This window comes from Physeter macrocephalus, chromosome 10 (assembly GCF_002837175.3).
Source record: "Physeter macrocephalus isolate SW-GA chromosome 10, ASM283717v5, whole genome shotgun sequence".
Lineage (NCBI taxonomy): Eukaryota > Metazoa > Chordata > Mammalia > Artiodactyla > Physeteridae > Physeter > Physeter macrocephalus.
In genome coordinates, this window is record NC_041223.1 from 50327640 (window position 1) to 50346056 (window position 18417).

General features: G+C 39.0%; 1 protein-coding gene across 4 annotated transcripts in view; it reads left to right on the top strand.

Annotated features, from left to right (window-relative positions):
- The window catches only part of CDK19 (cyclin dependent kinase 19), a 182741-nt gene that overhangs the window by 125096 nt on the left and 39228 nt on the right, over positions 1-18417 (top strand). For all 4 annotated transcript variants that reach the window (XR_003681491.2, XM_007112036.4, XM_055087555.1 and 1 more), the window contains 2 exons: positions 5680-5790; positions 7689-7829. Coding sequence is in view for 3 of the 4 variants with exons in the window: in XM_007112036.4 (XP_007112098.1) it covers positions 5680-5790; positions 7689-7829 (252 nt within the window). In the remaining variant the exon portion in view is untranslated. The remainder of the gene's footprint in view (positions 1-5679; positions 5791-7688; positions 7830-18417) is intronic.

The following is an 18417-nucleotide window of genomic DNA, read 5'->3' on the forward strand; positions in this document are numbered from 1 at the left end:
TGAGCCATGGCCGCTGAGCCTGCGCGTCCGGAGCCTGTGCTCCGCAACGGGAGAGGCCACAACAGAGGGAGGCCCGCATACCACACGGAAAAAAAAAAATGATGCGCAAATTAAGGCAAAACTAGCATCTCCCACAATGGGAGAGGGAAGTCAACGAACATCTACTGGACAGGACAGAATTTGCATGTAGATAGACATGACTTATTCTGCATCATTGTCAGTTGTCTATAATGTACAGAGTTGTAAAATAGCTTCCATAGAATCAGAATCAGATAACCTGAAATGATGTGCCTTCGACAGTGCATTTTTTCCACTGAAGTGTAAATTTTTTTTCCTACCTGAGTTACTAGAAAGGTTTTGGTTTTCTTAGCTCTCTAGAATTATAGATATGGGATATAGAGCTATAGTATATTTGATAGTGATAGTACTTTGCAGAAAAATAAAGATGCAGAGAGGGTGGTTACCATTTTAAATAGAAGGACTGTAGAAGACTTGAGGAGGTGATATTGAGGATTGAGCTAAATAAAGTAGATGAGATTTTTTTGCCTGAGTAGCTGGAATGATGGAGTTGCTTCTAACTGAGATTGGGGAAGAGCAGTTGGGGAAAAGGGCAGGGGACGTGGAGATTACAACCTCAGTATCGGCCTTTAGCTATTCAAGTAGAGATGTTGAGGCAGTTATATATACATGCGTAGCTGCACTTCAGGGAATATGTGTGGGCTAGAAATAAACATTTGGGAGTTAATACGTACAGGTGACATTTAAAGCCTCCAAACTGGATGAGATCACTTAAAAAAGCTCCTTCTACATGCCACACATTGTGCTAGTCCCTGTAGAGATATATTTAAAATTGTCTTTGTCCTCAAAGAGCCTATGGTCTACTAGAGGAGGTGGATGTAAACAGTTAAAACTGTATAAAAGTATACTAATACAAATACATATCAAGTATGCTAAGATAAATACATATCAAGTCTACTAATATAAATACATATCAAGTACAGATGATTCAGGGAAGTCAAATCTGAGTCATCCTAAACTCCATCACCCCCAAAGTCACTCGTTCAGTGGCCCGACCATGAGACATGCACGGAAGAAAGTCACAGCGTGGTACCTTTTATATCAGCTGACTTCTCCACTAACCCACTGTACCCAGCATGTTTCTAGTGATATTGGAGAACCTCACTGGTGATACTTCTGCATGGCTTACAAGCCTCCTTATTATTTGCCCTTTGCCTTATCTCTTGCTTTACTTCCTCAGTTCTGTCCCTAGTGACAGAGATGATCTATTTCTTTTTGTTTAATTGAAGTATAGCTGATGTACAATATTATATGTTACAGGCATATAATATTAGTCTTTCACAATTTTAAAGGTTATTCTCTGCACTTATTATAAAATATTGGCTATATTCCCTGTGTTGTACAATCTGTCCTTGTAGCTTATGTTATGCATAATAGTTTGTACCTCTTAATCCCCTATCCCTATATTGTCCCTCCCCCCTTCTCTGCACTGGTGACCATTAGTTTGTTCTCTGCACTGGTGACCATTAGTTTGTTCTCTATATCTGTGAGTCTGCTTCTTTTTTGTTGTGGTCACTAGTTTGTTGTAGTTTTTAGATTCCACATGTAAGTGTATTCCACATGTAAGATAGTATTTGTCTTTCTCTGTCTGACCTATTTCACTTAGAATAATACCCTCCAGGTCCATCCATGTTGCTGCAAATGGCAAAATTTCTTTCTTTTTTTATGGCTGCAACTCTGTATTTTTGAAACACCACTCTGGCTATAGAGTGAAAAATGAATTAGGAGAGGGAACGAAACAGACATAGTTTACTATTTATTAGCCTCAGCTTGCCTTCACATTGATATTTAGTGACTTATAAAGACTTGAAGGGTTGGAATTCTCTGGTGGTCCAGTGGTCAGTACTCTGCACTTCCACTGCAGGGGGCACGGGTTTGATTCCTGGTTGGGGAACTAAGATCCCACATGCCGTGTGGTGTGGCCGAAAAAAAAAAAGACCTGTAGGGTAGAAAAGGCATAATAGGTATGCAGAAATGGAAAGTGTATGTTGCTATATAATCCAACTTTGGGGATAAGGGGAAATTTTCTAGTAAATGCATGCAGTTGCAAACTTTACCCTCTTCCCTCCTGTATGTCATATTAAAAGGTAACCTAGGGCTTCCCTGGTGGCGCAGTGGTTGAGAGTCCGCCTGCCGATGCAGGGGACACGGGTTCGTGCCCCGGTCCAGGAGGATCCCACATGCCGCGGAGCGGCTGGGCCCGTGAGCCATGGCCGCTGAGCCTGCGCATCCGGAGCCTGTGCTCTGCAACGGGAGAGGCCACAACAGTGAGAGGCCTGCGTACCGCCAAAAAAAAAAAAAAAAAAAAAAAGGTAACCTAAATGAATGGCAATTCCTCAAAAAAAATCAAACATAGAATTACTATAGGGTCCAGCAATTCTCCTTCTGAGTATATAAAATAATTGAAAGCAAGGAGTCAAACAGATATTTGTACATCAGTCTTCGAGGCAGCATTATTCATAAGAGCCAAAAGGTGGAATCAACCCAGATGTCCATGGGATGATGGGAGGGATGAATGAATAAGCAAATGTGGTGTGTACATACGATGAGATACTACTTAGCCTTAAAAAGGAAGGCAATTCTGATACATGCTACAACATGGATGAATCTTGAAGACATGTTAAGTGAAAAAAGCCAGACACAAAAGAACGAATATTGAACAGATCCATTTATGTGAGATACCTGGAATAGTCAAATTCATAGAGACAGAAAATAGAATAGCAGATACCAGGGGCTGGGAATGGGAGATGCATACTGGCACAGAGTTGCAGTTTGTGAAAACATTCTGGAGAAAGGATACAGTGGTGGTTCTTGCACAACAATATGAATGCACTTAATGCCACTGAACTGCATACTTAAAAATAGTTAAAATGGTAAATTTTATGTTATATATATTTTACCACAAAAAAAGTGACCTGGAAATACAATGGAGCTGTAAGAAAGAACAGAAGGATTTCTATAAACTAATATTGTACTGGTAATGAGAGATTTACAGGATAAAGTTAAAAATAAATAGGTGCTCTCTTTTGTGTAAATATTCATATTTGCTTTTATTTGCATAAACAAACACTGGAAAGATTAACAAGTAACTAATAAAAGTTGTTACTTCTAGGAGGCAAGAGGGCCTGTGGTCACTGGGGGCAGGAGTGATAATGAGACATCTCAATGTATCTCCTTTTATGTACTTTTTTTTTTTTTTTTTTTTTTTTTTTTTGCGGGCCTCTCACTGTTGTGGCCTCTCCCGTTGCGGAGCACAGGCTCCGGACGCGCAGGCTCAGCGGCCATGGCTCACGGGCCCAGCCGCTGCGCGGCATGTGGGATCTTCCCGGACCGGGGCACGAACCCGTGTCCCCTGCATCGGCAGGCGGACTCTCAACCACTGCACCACCAGGGAAGCCCCTTTTATGTACTTTTGATTTTTGAACTATGTAGATGTATAACCTATTCAAAATAATGTTCAAATATAGGACTTAAGGTAGATTCATTGTAGAGGGATCGGTAATTTGTAGTCACAAAAAACATAATTTTTTTAGAGGTACTGATTAAATATTGCTACATGTGACGAGCCCTCTCCCAAACAAGTGGGGTCCAGGGTTCAGGAGTCTGTGCCAGTGTTTGGTGTTTCTAGAGCCTGGTTTAGATGCAGAAGTAAGTTTCACCTTTCCTTCCCCTGCAAGCAGGAAAGAGAACATATATTCTGGGTAGACACTTAATAAAATCAAATTCTCTAAGTTCATCAATAGCAAGGTTGACCATGGCAAGTGGGGTCATCATTAAACACATTATTTAACTGAGTCTAGGAGCCTAAAGTGTTCAATAAGCAGGAAACTGTCTGAATTATAGCTCTGCATTACTCCAAAATGCCGCTTTCTCTGATTCCATCATTAATTAGGAACATATGATGTGTAACATTTGCATCTGAAGCCAGAAGCAGGACTGCTTAAGATTTCTTAGGCCATGGGAGCAGAGACAGTAGCTGATAGCTGAGCACCCACCTAATTCTGCACCCCCCAACCCTACCCCTCAGCAAGGGAGTAGGACCGTTGTATCTTCCCTGGTCATTTTTCTTCCAGCTCCTCCTTTCCCACCTACATCCAACAGGAAATACAGGTAGAATCCTGAGGCAGGCTGTGAGAAGTAAAGGCCTGCTAGGGGCAGCTCAGCCCATCCTCCTTTTATTTCTTAGCTGTGTTCCAGGGCATATGGTTTGGAGGGAGAACCCAGGGAGTCACATCTGGGAATCATGCCCAAGTTATAGCTGGTAGAGCACTTTCCAGCAAGGTTGTCAAGGTGTAGGTGGAGAGAAAGAGCTGAGTAACAGAGGCAAAATGAGAGAATTGAGAAATCTGTCATTGAAAGTAGTGAAGAAATACACAGCTGGGAAGTGGCCTATAAAAGTTCCAGAGGTGGAGTTCAGATGACTTTGACATGATTCCAGCACAAGCATTCAAGGTATGCGCTACTCATTTAAAGTTATTAAGATGGCTAAGTGATTTATTTCTCTCTGCCTCATTGATCTATTTGTATGTCTGTCTTCCCTACCACATTGTAGAAATTGAAGACAAGGACTTTAGCTGAACTGGAAAAAGCATGGACTTTGGAATCAGGCAGATCTATTTAAATCCAAACCTCTTCTCTTTCTAATGTTGAACTTTGCTCAAGTTATTTTTATTACACTGAACCTCAGCTTCTGTGTGCATCATAGTTAGGAGGATTAAGTGTGAGAAAAACAATTTATATACCCTCCCTTTTTGTATCTTCCACAGAGCTTTACATTTAAAAGGCATTTGAAATATTTATCAAACTGAGTATGTTTCTACCTATTAAGTCTGAACCCTGGTTAAGGACAGCGTGAGGCAGGCATATTTATAAGGCTTTCACCTTGAGCAGCTAACATTATTGTTGCTAAATATTTTATCAAGCAACTGCCTGTTATGTGCCAAGTACTAAGTTTTCACTTGCTGATCTGGTCTATCTTGCCTTCTTATTATCAGAGTCCAGCTTGAAGCTTTCTGCTTTGTGTAGGCCTATTCTTTTCCCTATTTACAGGACCTTCTCCACACCAGTTTTTATCAGTGGGTTTGAGAGTCATTCCCTTATGCTCATTACTCTTCTAAAAAACCTCAGTCTCATGCTTTAGGCATGGATAAGTTAGGGATTGTTAAATATCTTTCCTTCTTTTGTCTAATATTTATTGAACACATACTGTGCTGGAGTGGATACAAACAGTATTTCTGCTTCCCAAGAAGTTTTTCCTCTAGTTAAAAAAAAAAAAACGCACTTGTAAAATATATTTAATTATTTAGCAATATGATATTACTTTTGCTTTTACTATTTTACATTTTACCATGTAAAAGGATCCCATTTTAAAAACACACACATACACATAGAAAAAGGATTGGAAAGAAATGCACCAAGATGTTAACAAAGCTTATCTCTGAGTAGCGGTATTTGGGTGTGCGTGTGTGTGCGTGTGTTTAATGTTGCCTATCTGGATTGTCTAAATTTTCAAAAATTTCATTTTGAAGTTATGGGAAGTGCATCATCCCCCCCCTCCTCTTGCTAACAGGATAGTGACCCCTCTCTTCCTCTTGCATTCAGCTTTTGCGAGAATTGAAGCACCCTAACGTGATCGCCCTGCAGAAGGTGTTCCTTTCTCACAGTGACAGGAAGGTGTGGCTGCTGTTTGATTATGCTGAGCATGATTTATGGGTAAGTCTAAACTCACTTTATTTTTAGGGTAATTTCATATAGGTATGAAGAAATAAATGTATGTGCTCCATACTGCTAATGCACAGAAAGGAAAACTTGCTCTGTTGACCATAGTTCAAAATAAATATACTAAATGTAAATTTTGATTTAAAAGAATTAGAGCAATAAACATTAACATCCTATTTTACTGAGAAGATAGTATTTGTAACATTCAGAAATTTCACTTCAAAAAATCTTACTGAGTGGGAAATTGTACTTTTATGCAAGTAATTAATGGCAGTTTACTAATATGTGTAGTGAAAATTGCTTTCTTTTGTGGTCCACACAGTAGTTCAAATTTAACCAGTTATGTACTTGTGAATAGTTTCTCTCTCTAAATTAAGGTCAATCTTGCAAGCATTTTGCCATTTAAAATGGACTCCACCAAATGGAAGAATACCTACAGTTTTGCAAATATTAGGGTTGTTTTTATCAATATATAAAAGAAGCCAAATTTTTTATTTTTTTATTTTTATTTTTTATTTTTTTTGCGGTATGCGGGCCCCCCACCGTTGCGGCCTCTCCCATCGCGGAGCACAGGCTCCGGACGCGCGGGCCCAGCGGCCATGGCCCACGGGCCCAGCCGCTCCGCGGCATGTGGGATCCTCCCGCACCGGGGCACGAACCCATATCCCCTGCATCGGCAGGCGGACTCCCAACCACCGCGCCACCAGGGAAGCCCAAGAAGCCAAAATTTTTAATTCCAAATGTTTAAAGTTAGGAATGAGGGCATTTAAACATTTTATCCCAGGAGTTGCCGAAAGTAAAAAAATTCCAATTTGGCAGTAAGTTCAAATTTTGGGTAATTAAATTTTGATTCAATATAGTGTGGTTTGTCATCTATAAAAATTGTATATCTTTTTAGGAATAACTTTAGCAAACTCACAGGTCTTGAAGGAGATTTCAGTTTATGCTCTTATAACAGATATTGACAAGAATCTCCTCTGCCATGGATATTTAGTACCCATTTTGGCATGTTTTGGACAAGGGTGGAGTGGAGATGGAGGTGGATGTGAGGGGTGGGCGTAAGTAGAATTTCTTCCTCTTCATTACAAAGTTTTTATAACCTACAGTGTAACATGTATACATAAAAATTTGAATATGATGATCTGGTTGTATTTATTTCAATGGGACTGAATTCTCCTTTTTTCTCTCCCTCCTCCTTTCTAGTAGTGATTTGCTATTTAATATTGACTACTAAGAATATATCCTAATTTCATTATGTGCCAAAGAAGCTGAACTTTCCAATAATTCTAATAATACATATAGCCAGTGATGTTACCCAAATGCACTGACTTTTTATAGAATAGGAAAGATTTACAGGGTTTTTTTCCTTTTGTTTACTGTTTCTGTCAGTAGAGAATACAACTAATACTATTTTCTTTTTTTTTTTTGGCGGTACGCGGGTCTCTCACTGCTGTGGCCTCTCCCTTTGCGGAGCACAGGCTCTGGATGCGCAGGCTCAGCGGCCATGGCTCACGGGCCCATGTGGGATCCCCCCGGACCTGGGCACGAACCCGTGTCCCCTGCATCGGCAGGCGGACTCTCAACCACACAACTAATACTATTTTTTAGGCAGGTTTTAAAATACCAACCCTTTTTACTTCTTGGTTTTATTTAATGAAAATCTTAATGGTTTCAGTAAATCTAGTCATTATAACCACATTAATACTGTCATATTTACCCTCAATATAGATTCTGCTTTGGTTTGATCTTATTCTTCAAATTATTTTTCTTTGTGTCATTATTGGCCTTTAATAAGTAATCTTAAAATGTAGAGAATTTATTGCAGCCTTGATTGTGTTTTATTGACACAGGCAAAGACTATGTTATTATAATATATATATTTTAATTTTTAGCATATTATTAAGTTTCATCGTGCATCAAAAGCAAATAAAAAGCCCATGCAGTTGCCAAGATCTATGGTTAAATCATTACTTTACCAGATTCTTGATGGTATCCATTACCTCCATGCAAATTGGGTGCTTCACAGAGATCTGGTAAGTATGTTTCTTTTAAATCGCTCAATATGTGTCTTTCTCTTTTCAAAAATATCTTTTCTTCTTGGTACAGTTACGATGAACATGAATTATAGAAAAATTTGAAAATGCACATAAGCAAAAAAGAAGGAAATAAAAATTGCCATAAGCCTATGATCAAAAGATTACCATTATTAACTTTTGGTGTATTTTCTTCCCTTACATTTATGCACAGCTATAAAATGTCATTGTGATTTTCAACAAATGATTGGCATAATCTTTTTTTTTTAAAATTTTTACTGGAGTATAGTTGATTTACGATGAGCATAATCTTAATGGGATGGCCATATGCGAAACAAGTACTTTTTTTTTTTTTTTTGCGGTACGTGGGCTTCTCACCGTTGTGGCCTCTCCCCCGTTGCGGAGCACAGGCTCCGGACGCGCAGGCTCAGCGGCCATGGCTCACGGGCCCAGCCGCTCCGCGGCATGTGGGATCTTCCCGGACCGGCGCACGAACCCGTGTCCCCTGCGTCGGCAGGCGGACTCTCAACCACTGCGCCACCAGGGAAGCCCCAACAAGTGCCTTTTGATCCATTTTGTTTTTCGTAATTTTGCTCACCATTAGTAAACACTCTAATAATTAAAGACTGAGTTCACATTGTTTTCAAAGCTGAACTGAAATAATGACACTGCATCCAGTAAATAGAATGTTATTAGTATTAACAATAAGTAAATAAGTAAATCTAACAGGGGAAATATATCAGTACTTACTAGGCATATTATCCATAATACAAATGTTTGATGTTTGAGTTTACTTTTTTACTCAGTACACATATAACAAACATTTATTAATGTCAAGTTATTTTATTCATCTTTTCATTGTTATCATTTTAGTTTATGTTGATGAGATTTTTTGTTCTTAAGAAATATGGGTACTTAATAGCTGTAATACCACTGAGTTTATAGTTGCAAGTTTTATTTTGCTTAGGCTTTTGCACATCTAGGGATATAGTAGGGATAGATCTAGGTCGACTCAATTTTTTTAATTGAGGAGAAGTATTTATTATTGAAAGGAATGAATACATAAGGGGATCTAGATAGTACCCCTTGCTACCTTGTCAGTCAGGCCTAGTCTTCTGGCTTGAGTATCTCTTGATGTGGCATTGAAGTTACATTGGGGCCAGATGACAGGGACCACAAAGATGCATTTACCATTTCAGTAGAAGCATTTCACTTATCCACGTTACTATTACCCATGAATCAGCATGTTTTAAAATGATTCTTGGGTACATGAAATTGTTCTAGGTCAAACCTTCCTTCTTAAATGGTTTTAGATTTTAATTTGCTGTATATAACATAGCCTATGTCAGTTATATTTTTGAGGTCATATTCATGTTTGAATCATTGATCAGAATCCTTTACTGAAGATTAACTGATCTCAACTCTTCTCTTTTTGTCACGAAATTGTATATTTTGTTCTAAATAGCATAGATTAACACATTTTATTTGTGATGTCACTGCCTGAACATCCAGTGGTACTGAAACCTAATATAACCAGGACTCAGTTTTCTCCCATCCAAACTTGTTGCTGCTTTAGTGTCCTCCATTTTGGTTATGGCAGCACCCGCCTCCTAGCCTAGAAACTTCTTTTACCACTTGCAGACCCTTGTACTCCACATCCAGAACTTGCCTAGGCCTGTCAGTTTCACCTCTAAAATATCTCTTCCATTCATCTGTGCCTCATTCCTAGTTCAGGCCTTTATTATCTTTTTCTTGTAGTATGGTGCTAGCCTCTTAACTTGTCTCCTTATCAATAATCTCTTTCCCTTCCAGTCCACTTTAGATCTTCTGAATAATTACTCAGCCCCTGCTTAAAAACTTTGAAACAGTTCCTCATTGCTTACAGACTAAAGCTATAGTTCCTTTTTTGGCTTTTGAGGTCTTCTCAGGTATAGCTCCAACTGCCTTTAAAAATTTTCTTCTGTATCCCTGTAATCTTTTACTTACACTGTACTGTTTAACTATTCATTGTTCCCTGGATCCTCCTGAGAGTTCCTGCCTCAGTGGCCTTTATTTCTCCTGCTAAAACTCCTTACCCCATCTCTACGTATTCAAATATTACCTGTCTTTCAGGACCTGCACAAATGTTAAAACTTATCCTCATATCCATCATTACTTAGAAATAATCTCTCCTCCTTGTTGGCTGCTGTTGTACTCCATCTTTACTTCTCTTCTGGCATTTGCCTATTAGTACTATAGTAATTTATATAGATGTCTAGAAGATGTTCTAGACCATAAATTTATTGAGAGAGTGATGTCTGTGACTCATTTTGGTACACTACTGCTCCAGTACACAATAGGTACTGAGTAAATATTTCCTTAGTGAATGAATATTAGTAAGAATATTAATTACTACGGAATGTTTTTGGATCAGGTAACATATGTAGTCAGCACACTTCCCAAATAAATTTTTATTATTTCCTTGTATGTGCAAAGCATGAAAGGGTGAGGACAGTACAAACATGACTGTATCAAGACCTTCTCAGGAGTTTAGTCTGAGAGAAGAAATAATGACATGTACACAAACAATTTTACTATACGATAGACGAGAGAGAATGTGAACATGGCAATGTGAGAAGTACAGACTAAATGCTATTCAGGGTTAGAAGAGGTTCTGAGTGGGGGAATAAGGACAAGCTTCAGAGAGGTGCCATTTGAGCTGGACTTTGAAGGATGAGTAGAATTTAAATAGAGATTTGAGAGATGAGGGTAACCTAATGGAGTGATTAACATTTCTGAGGTGAGAAAGCACTTGAATTATCCCAGAAAGAGTGTGTAGTTCTGTCTGGCTCAAAAATGGATAAGCTGAATTAGGGTAGTATGAAGTAAGACTAGGAAGATATGGGTTGGAGCCTGATGGAGGAAGGCCCTAAATATCAGGCTAGGGAGTTTGTTTTTAAGTGCTAAAAGTTTGTGAGCAACAGAATGAAGTTTTTTTTTCCCAAATGAAATTATTTTTCCTCATTAAAGAAGCCACCATTGATTATTATTACTTCATCCATAGCATGGACACAATATGTATGTTTTTAATTGAAGTATAGTTGATTTACAACATTGTGTTAACTTCTGCTGTACAGCAAAATGATTCAGTTATATTTATATTTATTTATACACACACACACACACACACACACTCTTTTTAAAAATATTCTTTTCCGTTATGGTTTCTCATAGGATATTGAATATAGTTCACTGTGTTATACAGTAGGACCTTGTTGTTTATCCAGTCTATATATAATAGCTTACATCTGCTAACCTCAACCTCCCACTCCATCCCTCCCCCAACCTCCTCCCCCTTGGCAACCACCAGTCTGTTCCCTATGTCTGTGATTCTGTTTCTGTTTCATAGATAGGTTCATTTGTGCCATACTTTAGATTCCACATATAAGTGATATCATATGGTATTTTTCTTTCTCTTTCTGACTTGCTTCACTTGGTATGATAATCTCTAGTTGCATCTATGTTGCTGCAAATGGCATTATTTCATTCTTTTTTATGGCTGAGTAGTATTCTATTGTATATATGTACCACATCTTTATCCATTCATCTGTTGATGGACATTTAGGTTGTTTCCACGTCTTGGCTGTTGTGAATAGTGCTGCTTTGAACGTAAGGGTGAATGTATCTTTTTGAATTATGGTTTTGTCTGGATATATTCCCAGGAGTGGGAGTGCTGGATCATATGGTAACTCTATTATTAATTTTTTAAGGAACCTCCATACTGTTTTCCATAGTAGCTGCACCAACTTACATTCCCACCAACAGTATAAGAGGGTTCCCTTTCCTCCACACCCTCTCCAGCATTTGTTAGTTGTAGACTTTTTAATGATGGCCATTCTGACTGGTGTGAGGTGGTACCTCATTGTAGTTTTGATTTGCATTTCTCTAGTAGTGATGTGGAGCCTCTTTTTTTCTTAATTAATTAGTTAATTAATTTTTGGCTGTGTTGGGTCTTCGTTGCTGCATGTGGGCTTTCTCTAGTTGTGGTGAGCGGAGGCTACTTTTCGTTGCAGTGTGTGGGCTTCTCATTGTGGTGGCTTCTCTTGTTGCGGAGCATGGGCTCTAGGCGTGCGGGCTTCAGTAGTTGTGGCGTGCGGGCTTCAGTAGTTGTGGTATGCGGGCTCAGTAGTTGTGGCTCGCGGGCTCTAGGGTGCAGGCTCAGTAGTTTTGGCACACGGGTTTAGTTGCTCCGCAGCACGTGGGATCTTCCCGGACCAGGGCTTGAACCCGTGTCCCCTGCATTGGAGGATTCTTAACCACTGTGCCAACAGGGAAGGTGGAACCTCTTTTCATGTGACTGTTGGCCATCTGTATTAGCATGGATACAATATTGAAGATGTGTTCAGAAGGTGGTTCTGACCTACTGTAACACTTGTTTGTATTTTACCTATACATTCCCTTCGTGCCTCTATTGCTTAAGTAACTCTAATAAGATTTGAAACTTTAAACCAGTAGGAATGTAGTCTGTGATAGCCTACTCAATTCTTTCGCTGATCATGAGGCCTGCTATCTGGACCATATGGTCATATTGTCATGGTTTTGCCAAAGTATTTTCAGGAGTAGAAGATTTAAACTGTATGTTTATAGATATATTCAGTGGTAGATACAGAAAGATAGAGTATATCAAGTATGAATATGGTTAAAAGGGATATGTTGGAGACATTTGAAAAATTATTATTTTGTATGTGTGCTGAAGAGTAGAGTTGCAGTTTTAGTCAATGAGTAGGGTTTTTAAATGCTTCATTTCTTATTACGATAGGGAATCTGGCTTTACACTATTTGTTAGTCACAACTGTTTCAGAGTGCATACCATCTCTAAATTTTCATTTGGTATGAGAAACCTAGAAAATCCATACAATTAAAGGTGTTAGAGTAAATATAAATTTGCAGTAATAGTATAACCTAACAAATTTAAAAAGTAAATAAAAACCAGTGTTTTGGACCTTACACAAAGAAGCATTACATCATCAGTGAGGTTGGTGTTTTTCATTGTGATTGATTTCATATCTAGAACAGTATTTTAATTATGTAATTTGGATCCTAGAATTTAATACAGAAATAGAGAATTTAAATAAAGTCACCAAAAAGATGACTTATATTGAGGAATTGCTTTAAAAGGAAAGGAGAAAAGGAGCTAAATATATTCATCTTAGCAGAGAGACAGTAGAGACATAAGTTTATAAATATTTGGAACTTGTAAACACCAAGGGAGGAAAGATGTATTTTAATTTTATAGCAGGATATAGCTAAGAGTAAGAAGATGAAATACAGGATGACTCATTTTTATGGGATTACTATTCTAGTAGGTTGGAAGAATGCCAAGATATAGTTTATCTCTTTTTCAAAATTATGAGCTTCTTGGGCTTCTCTGGTGGTGCAGTGGTTAAGAATCCGCCTGCCAATGCTGGAGACACGGGTTAGAGCCCTGGTCCGGGAAGAGCCCACATGTCTCGGAGCAGCTAAGCCCGTGCGCCACAACTACTGAGCTTGTGCTCTAGAGCCCGTGAGCCACAACTACTGAGCCCGCGTTCCACAACTACTGAAGCCCGCACGCCTAGAGGCTGTGCCCTGCAGCAAGAGAATCCACCACAATGAGAAGCCCGCCCACTGTAACAAAGAGTAGCCCCCACTCGCCTCAACTAGAGAAAGCCTGTGCACAGCAACAAAGACCCAACACAGCCAAAAATAAACAATTAATTAATTCATTAATTAAAAAATAAAGATACTACATGTGGGGGCAATTTGTTATTAATAGACACGTAAAATATACATAGCCAACATGTCATAAACAACCTACAGTGCTGTTGAAAATCCAGTAAAAATTCTGCCTGAACGAACGGTGTGTCATAAGGAAGAAAAAAAAATATCGCCAAAACAAAACTGTAGTTTTGCCAGTTAATATGCCAAAATCACCCAGAGTCATTTATTATACATTTCTCTGTAGCTAGAATGTCTGTTGCTTCATTTTCTTTAATCAGCAAGTCCTAAGTATCTTTAAACAACATTTATCATCTCACAGATTCTATGGGTCAGGAATCTAGGTGTGGCTTACCTGGATTCTCTGTTTCAGAGTCTCTTTAAAAGGTTGCAGTCAACTCAAGTCTTGATTGGGAAGAGTCCACTTCTAGTTCACTCACGTGGTTATTTGCAGGATTCATTTCCTCACAGGCTGATGGGTGGAGGCCTGCTTGGTTCCTTGTTACCTTGATCTCTCCATAGAGCATCTCAAAACATGGCAGTTTTCTTTACCAGAGTGGCAAACATGAGGGCGAGAGAGAGAGAATGTGTGTGTTAGCAAGATGGAAGTTACAGTCTTCTGTAAGTTAATCATGGAAGTGACGCCTCATTACTTTTGCTGTATTCTGTTCATAGAAGTCACTAGGTATAGCCTACACTCAAGAGGAGTAGTTATGTAAGAGTGTGTATACTGGGGGTGGCGATGATTGGAAACCGTGTCTGAAGCTGCCTACCATAGAGTCTGAGAGGCTTTTAAATGATGTTTGGATCCTGTTATTGTCCTTTTTATTTAATTATAATATAGTAAAGAAAATGCAGGAAGTCCCCTCCTTTCATATATAATTTTTTCCATGTATAAAAGTTGCTTGTGTAGTAAGAGTTTCGGGATAGTGCTAGAGAGTGAAAAAACATTATAATGTACCAATTATTCCTTCCCTTTTACATTCTTCGGTGATTTATTCCCAGAATTTGGTATATGTTCCTTACTTTTCCCCTCCTCTTCTCTTCCCTCCCTCCTTTCCCACCCTGAATTGAACCACAAGTTTAATCCACTTAAATCTGGAGGGTGTGTTCAATTGAGATCCAGGATTTTTCACTTTGAACATACCTAGAGTTTCTTTCTTTGTTATGCAGTCTGAGGCATATGCTTATCACTAATATTAGTACTTTTTTATTTCTATTTTTCTTTTTCACACATTTGTGTAAAGCAAAAGTAAAAATGCAAAGGAAAATTTAAATGATAGCAAAACCTTTGTTTTCCAAGGTTGGTAATGCTGCTGAGTTGTAACAGCTAGCTGACAAGCAGTGAAAGGACAGCATGAAATATAGTCCTTTAGACAAAAAGAGCATTTGAAGACTTTTTAGGAACAGCACTGTATGAAAATCCAATATATGAAATCAAAGATGGCCCTCTGTTTTCTACTCAGCTGGAAAAAAAGTGCTGTGCTGTTCTTCTTTGTGAAAGTTTGATTAAAATAAATGCTTGGTTGTTGGAGAAATGTCTAGAAATCTCTTTGCCTCACAGCTTCTCTTCATAACTTGTGTGACAAGGAGATGCATCAAGTCTTTAATTTTGTCTATGCTAAATAGGGCCTGATAAGGCAAATGTTTATACTTCAAAGAAACCCTTAAAATCTTACTGTAGCCATCATGGCAGCATTTTGCAAGCATTTAAATAATGTTTTAGAGTTTTAGCCTTGCTTAGTTCTTATGATATGGGAGCTTTGAGATCCTAGATTTAAAAAAAATTATTTCTGGACTTCTCTGGTGGTGCAGTGGTTAAGAATCCGCCTGCCAGTGCAGGGGACACGGGTTCGAGCCCTGGTCTGGGAAGATCCCACATGCCACGGAGCACCTAAGCCCGTGCGCCACAACTACTGAGCCTGCACTCTAGAGCCTGCGAGCTACAGCTACTGAAGCCCATGCACCTAGAGCCCATGCTCTGCAACAAGAGAAGCCACTGCAATGAGAAGCCCGCGCACCGCAACGAAGAGTAGCCCCCGCTCGCCGCAACTAGAGAAAGCCCACGTGCAGCAACAAAAACCCAACACAGCCAAAAATAATAAATAAAAAAAAATTATTTCCAAGATAGTTAATCTTGCTTCTTAAGCCTCAGTTTACTCACTTGTAAAGTGGCAGTAATGATAGGTGCTTTATATTGTTGTTGATTCCATTGTCTTAGCTCCAGAGTTCCTGAATTCCTCCTGATTTCCTTTCTGTAGAAGCTGCTGTCCATTCTTCTGAATATCATCAGCAGTGCAGTGATGCCCTTTCTTTTAACCACTTGCTTCCCCAGAATTCCTTTAGCCTGATACTCCTCCTAGCCATTTATGCTTTACAGAGTAGAGGTCTACTGTAAATATGTGAAACATGCTTCTTGGTGTTTAAAAAAAAAAAGTAAGCCATGTTTCATCTGGTTTATATTTAAATATTGCTAAATATTTTATATTTTAAAAAGTTAAAAAAAACTGGCTTAAATGAGATCAAAGTTAGTGTTTCACTTAACTTTTCATTCTAACAATTCCATGTTAATCAAATGACTATTTTTCATTTGATTTATTAACGTTTCACTTGACAAATTGTGACAGAAAGCAGCATTTATTTTAATATGATTTAGTCACCCTAATTTCTTTCAGAATGCAGAGCTAACAATGAAAAAAGTTAAGTATGGCCTGGTTATCTTCTTTTTTTTTTTTTTTTTTTTTTTTTGTGGTACGCGGGCCTCCCTCTGCTGTGGCCTCTCCCGCCGCGGAGCACAGGCTCCGGACGCGCAGGCTCAGCGGCCATGGCCCACGGGCCCAGCCGCTCCGCGGCATGTGGGATCCTCCCAGACCGGGGCGCGAACCCGGTTCCCCTGCATCGGCAGGCGGACACGCAACCACTGCGCCACCAGGGAAGCCCCCTGGTTATCTTCTAACCTTCAGTTTTAGGTGATTTTGGACAATTACAGATCTTGTCATGCTGAAGAATCACACTAGGCTTTTTGCTGGTGACCTTTGGCTCCTTAGAGCTGGTCCTCCACAGTCTGTGGCTTAGCTGCTCATGATGGCAGCCTGAAGGCCTACGATGGTAGTCATGTCATCTGTGTACAGGTGCTTCTACTGCTTCTATACAAGGCCTTGTAAAGATAGGTATGGTAATGTTTCTTACAATGCTCTGGATACTGTGACACACATCTTACAAATGTAAGAAGGTATTATTGAGGTGTTTTCTAAATACGGGGCTGTGATTCTTTCTGGCATGTCAGTTTTTCCATCATCCATACCCATAGCCCAGTAACCGGAGCTTGCAGCAGAGTCCTGCACATCTGTTGCTTTGAGTTAGAGCATAGTGTTCTACCATCTGTTTGACAGGCAGGTGATACACACTGAGAATCATACTTCTAAGAGGGTCAGCTTGAAAGGGGACGTGGTTTGACTCACAGTGGCTTATGAGGCCTCTGAAGGTTCAGCTCAGCGACAGGGCTCTTTTGATGATCCTGACTTTAGTATAGTTTTATTAGCCTGTACTAACAAACACATTTCTAGAAGGCTATTTGCCAAGTTAACTTCATAGTCCCTGAAAGGGTAATATAGTCAAGATATATTCCACAGTGACAGCAATGGCAGAAACTGGTTAGGAGTGAAGGCCTACAGAAGGAGCCCCACTACTTTGAGGCCTATGTTTAAAACTGAAGAATCAATTCAGGCATACTATTTTATTAAATTAATTTTATTGAAGTAGAATTTATATACAATAAAATATACCCATTTTAATTACAAATTGATGAATTAGGACAAATGTGTATGCTACCACAGGCATTCTATTTGACCAACACTGTAGGATGATTCAAGATCCCTTACTGAGAATGATGGTATCTTCATCAAGAGGGGATCTTGCATTTAAGGACTGATGATTCGTTTCACTGGGAGATTATTTATGATGGTTATTTTGTGTGATCATATTTTCAACTAAGCACACATCTGGGTAGAAGTCTTCTCTTGGTGAGGACTATAAGTCAATTAAGTATTGTTTATTTGCCAAGTGTGCTTTTGTTCTCATAACCCTGGCCTGGAGTGCATCTCTGAGAGACTTAGGTTCTAAGCCTGGGTCTGCCACTGTAGACAGTGGACTTAGTTGAGGCTATAGGTTTTTTGTGTTTCTTCATGAGTAAAATGAGAGGGCTCAGTGTGATAACTTCTACCTCTGACATTCTTAATTTCTCATGATAATAAGAATGAATTATTTGATTTGAATGCGACTGTCACAAATGTAAATGGAAAACTACTTTCTACCAGTGTTGCTTCTCTGTAGATGGATTGTACTAGTTAATGAACAGGATAGCATCTGAATGTCTTTGTAGCCTTGTTTCCTGGCCTTGCTGTCAATGTGGAATATATCTTGATTATACTGTTGGTGACCTTGAAGTTTGTTAGGTAAATTGCCTTCTAGATACATGTGTTTGTCTTGCATAAAGCTTTTTATAAAGGCTGCTTTTTATTGGTTCTTGTTAGAGAAAAGAAAACCTTATCTCTGCTGTTCAGGCCTGTAACCACTCCTAAAAGGCAAAGACAAAGAAGTGCATTGTTAACTGTTGTGCAGTGCTGGGTTGGCAGCTGTTTACCATGAATACCGAGGTTTAATTAACATAGGTACCCATTACAGATACCTCTAGACCATTTTAAGGTAAAATGAAATTAATCACAGCATTTAGTATTATAGACTGCTCATTTTAAGACAGCGTACATCTAGTTATTGATACATAATTTCTAACTGGGAAGGAATTTTCGCTGAGAAAGAGCACTTTAAATAGTGGTTAGCTTCTCTGAATATA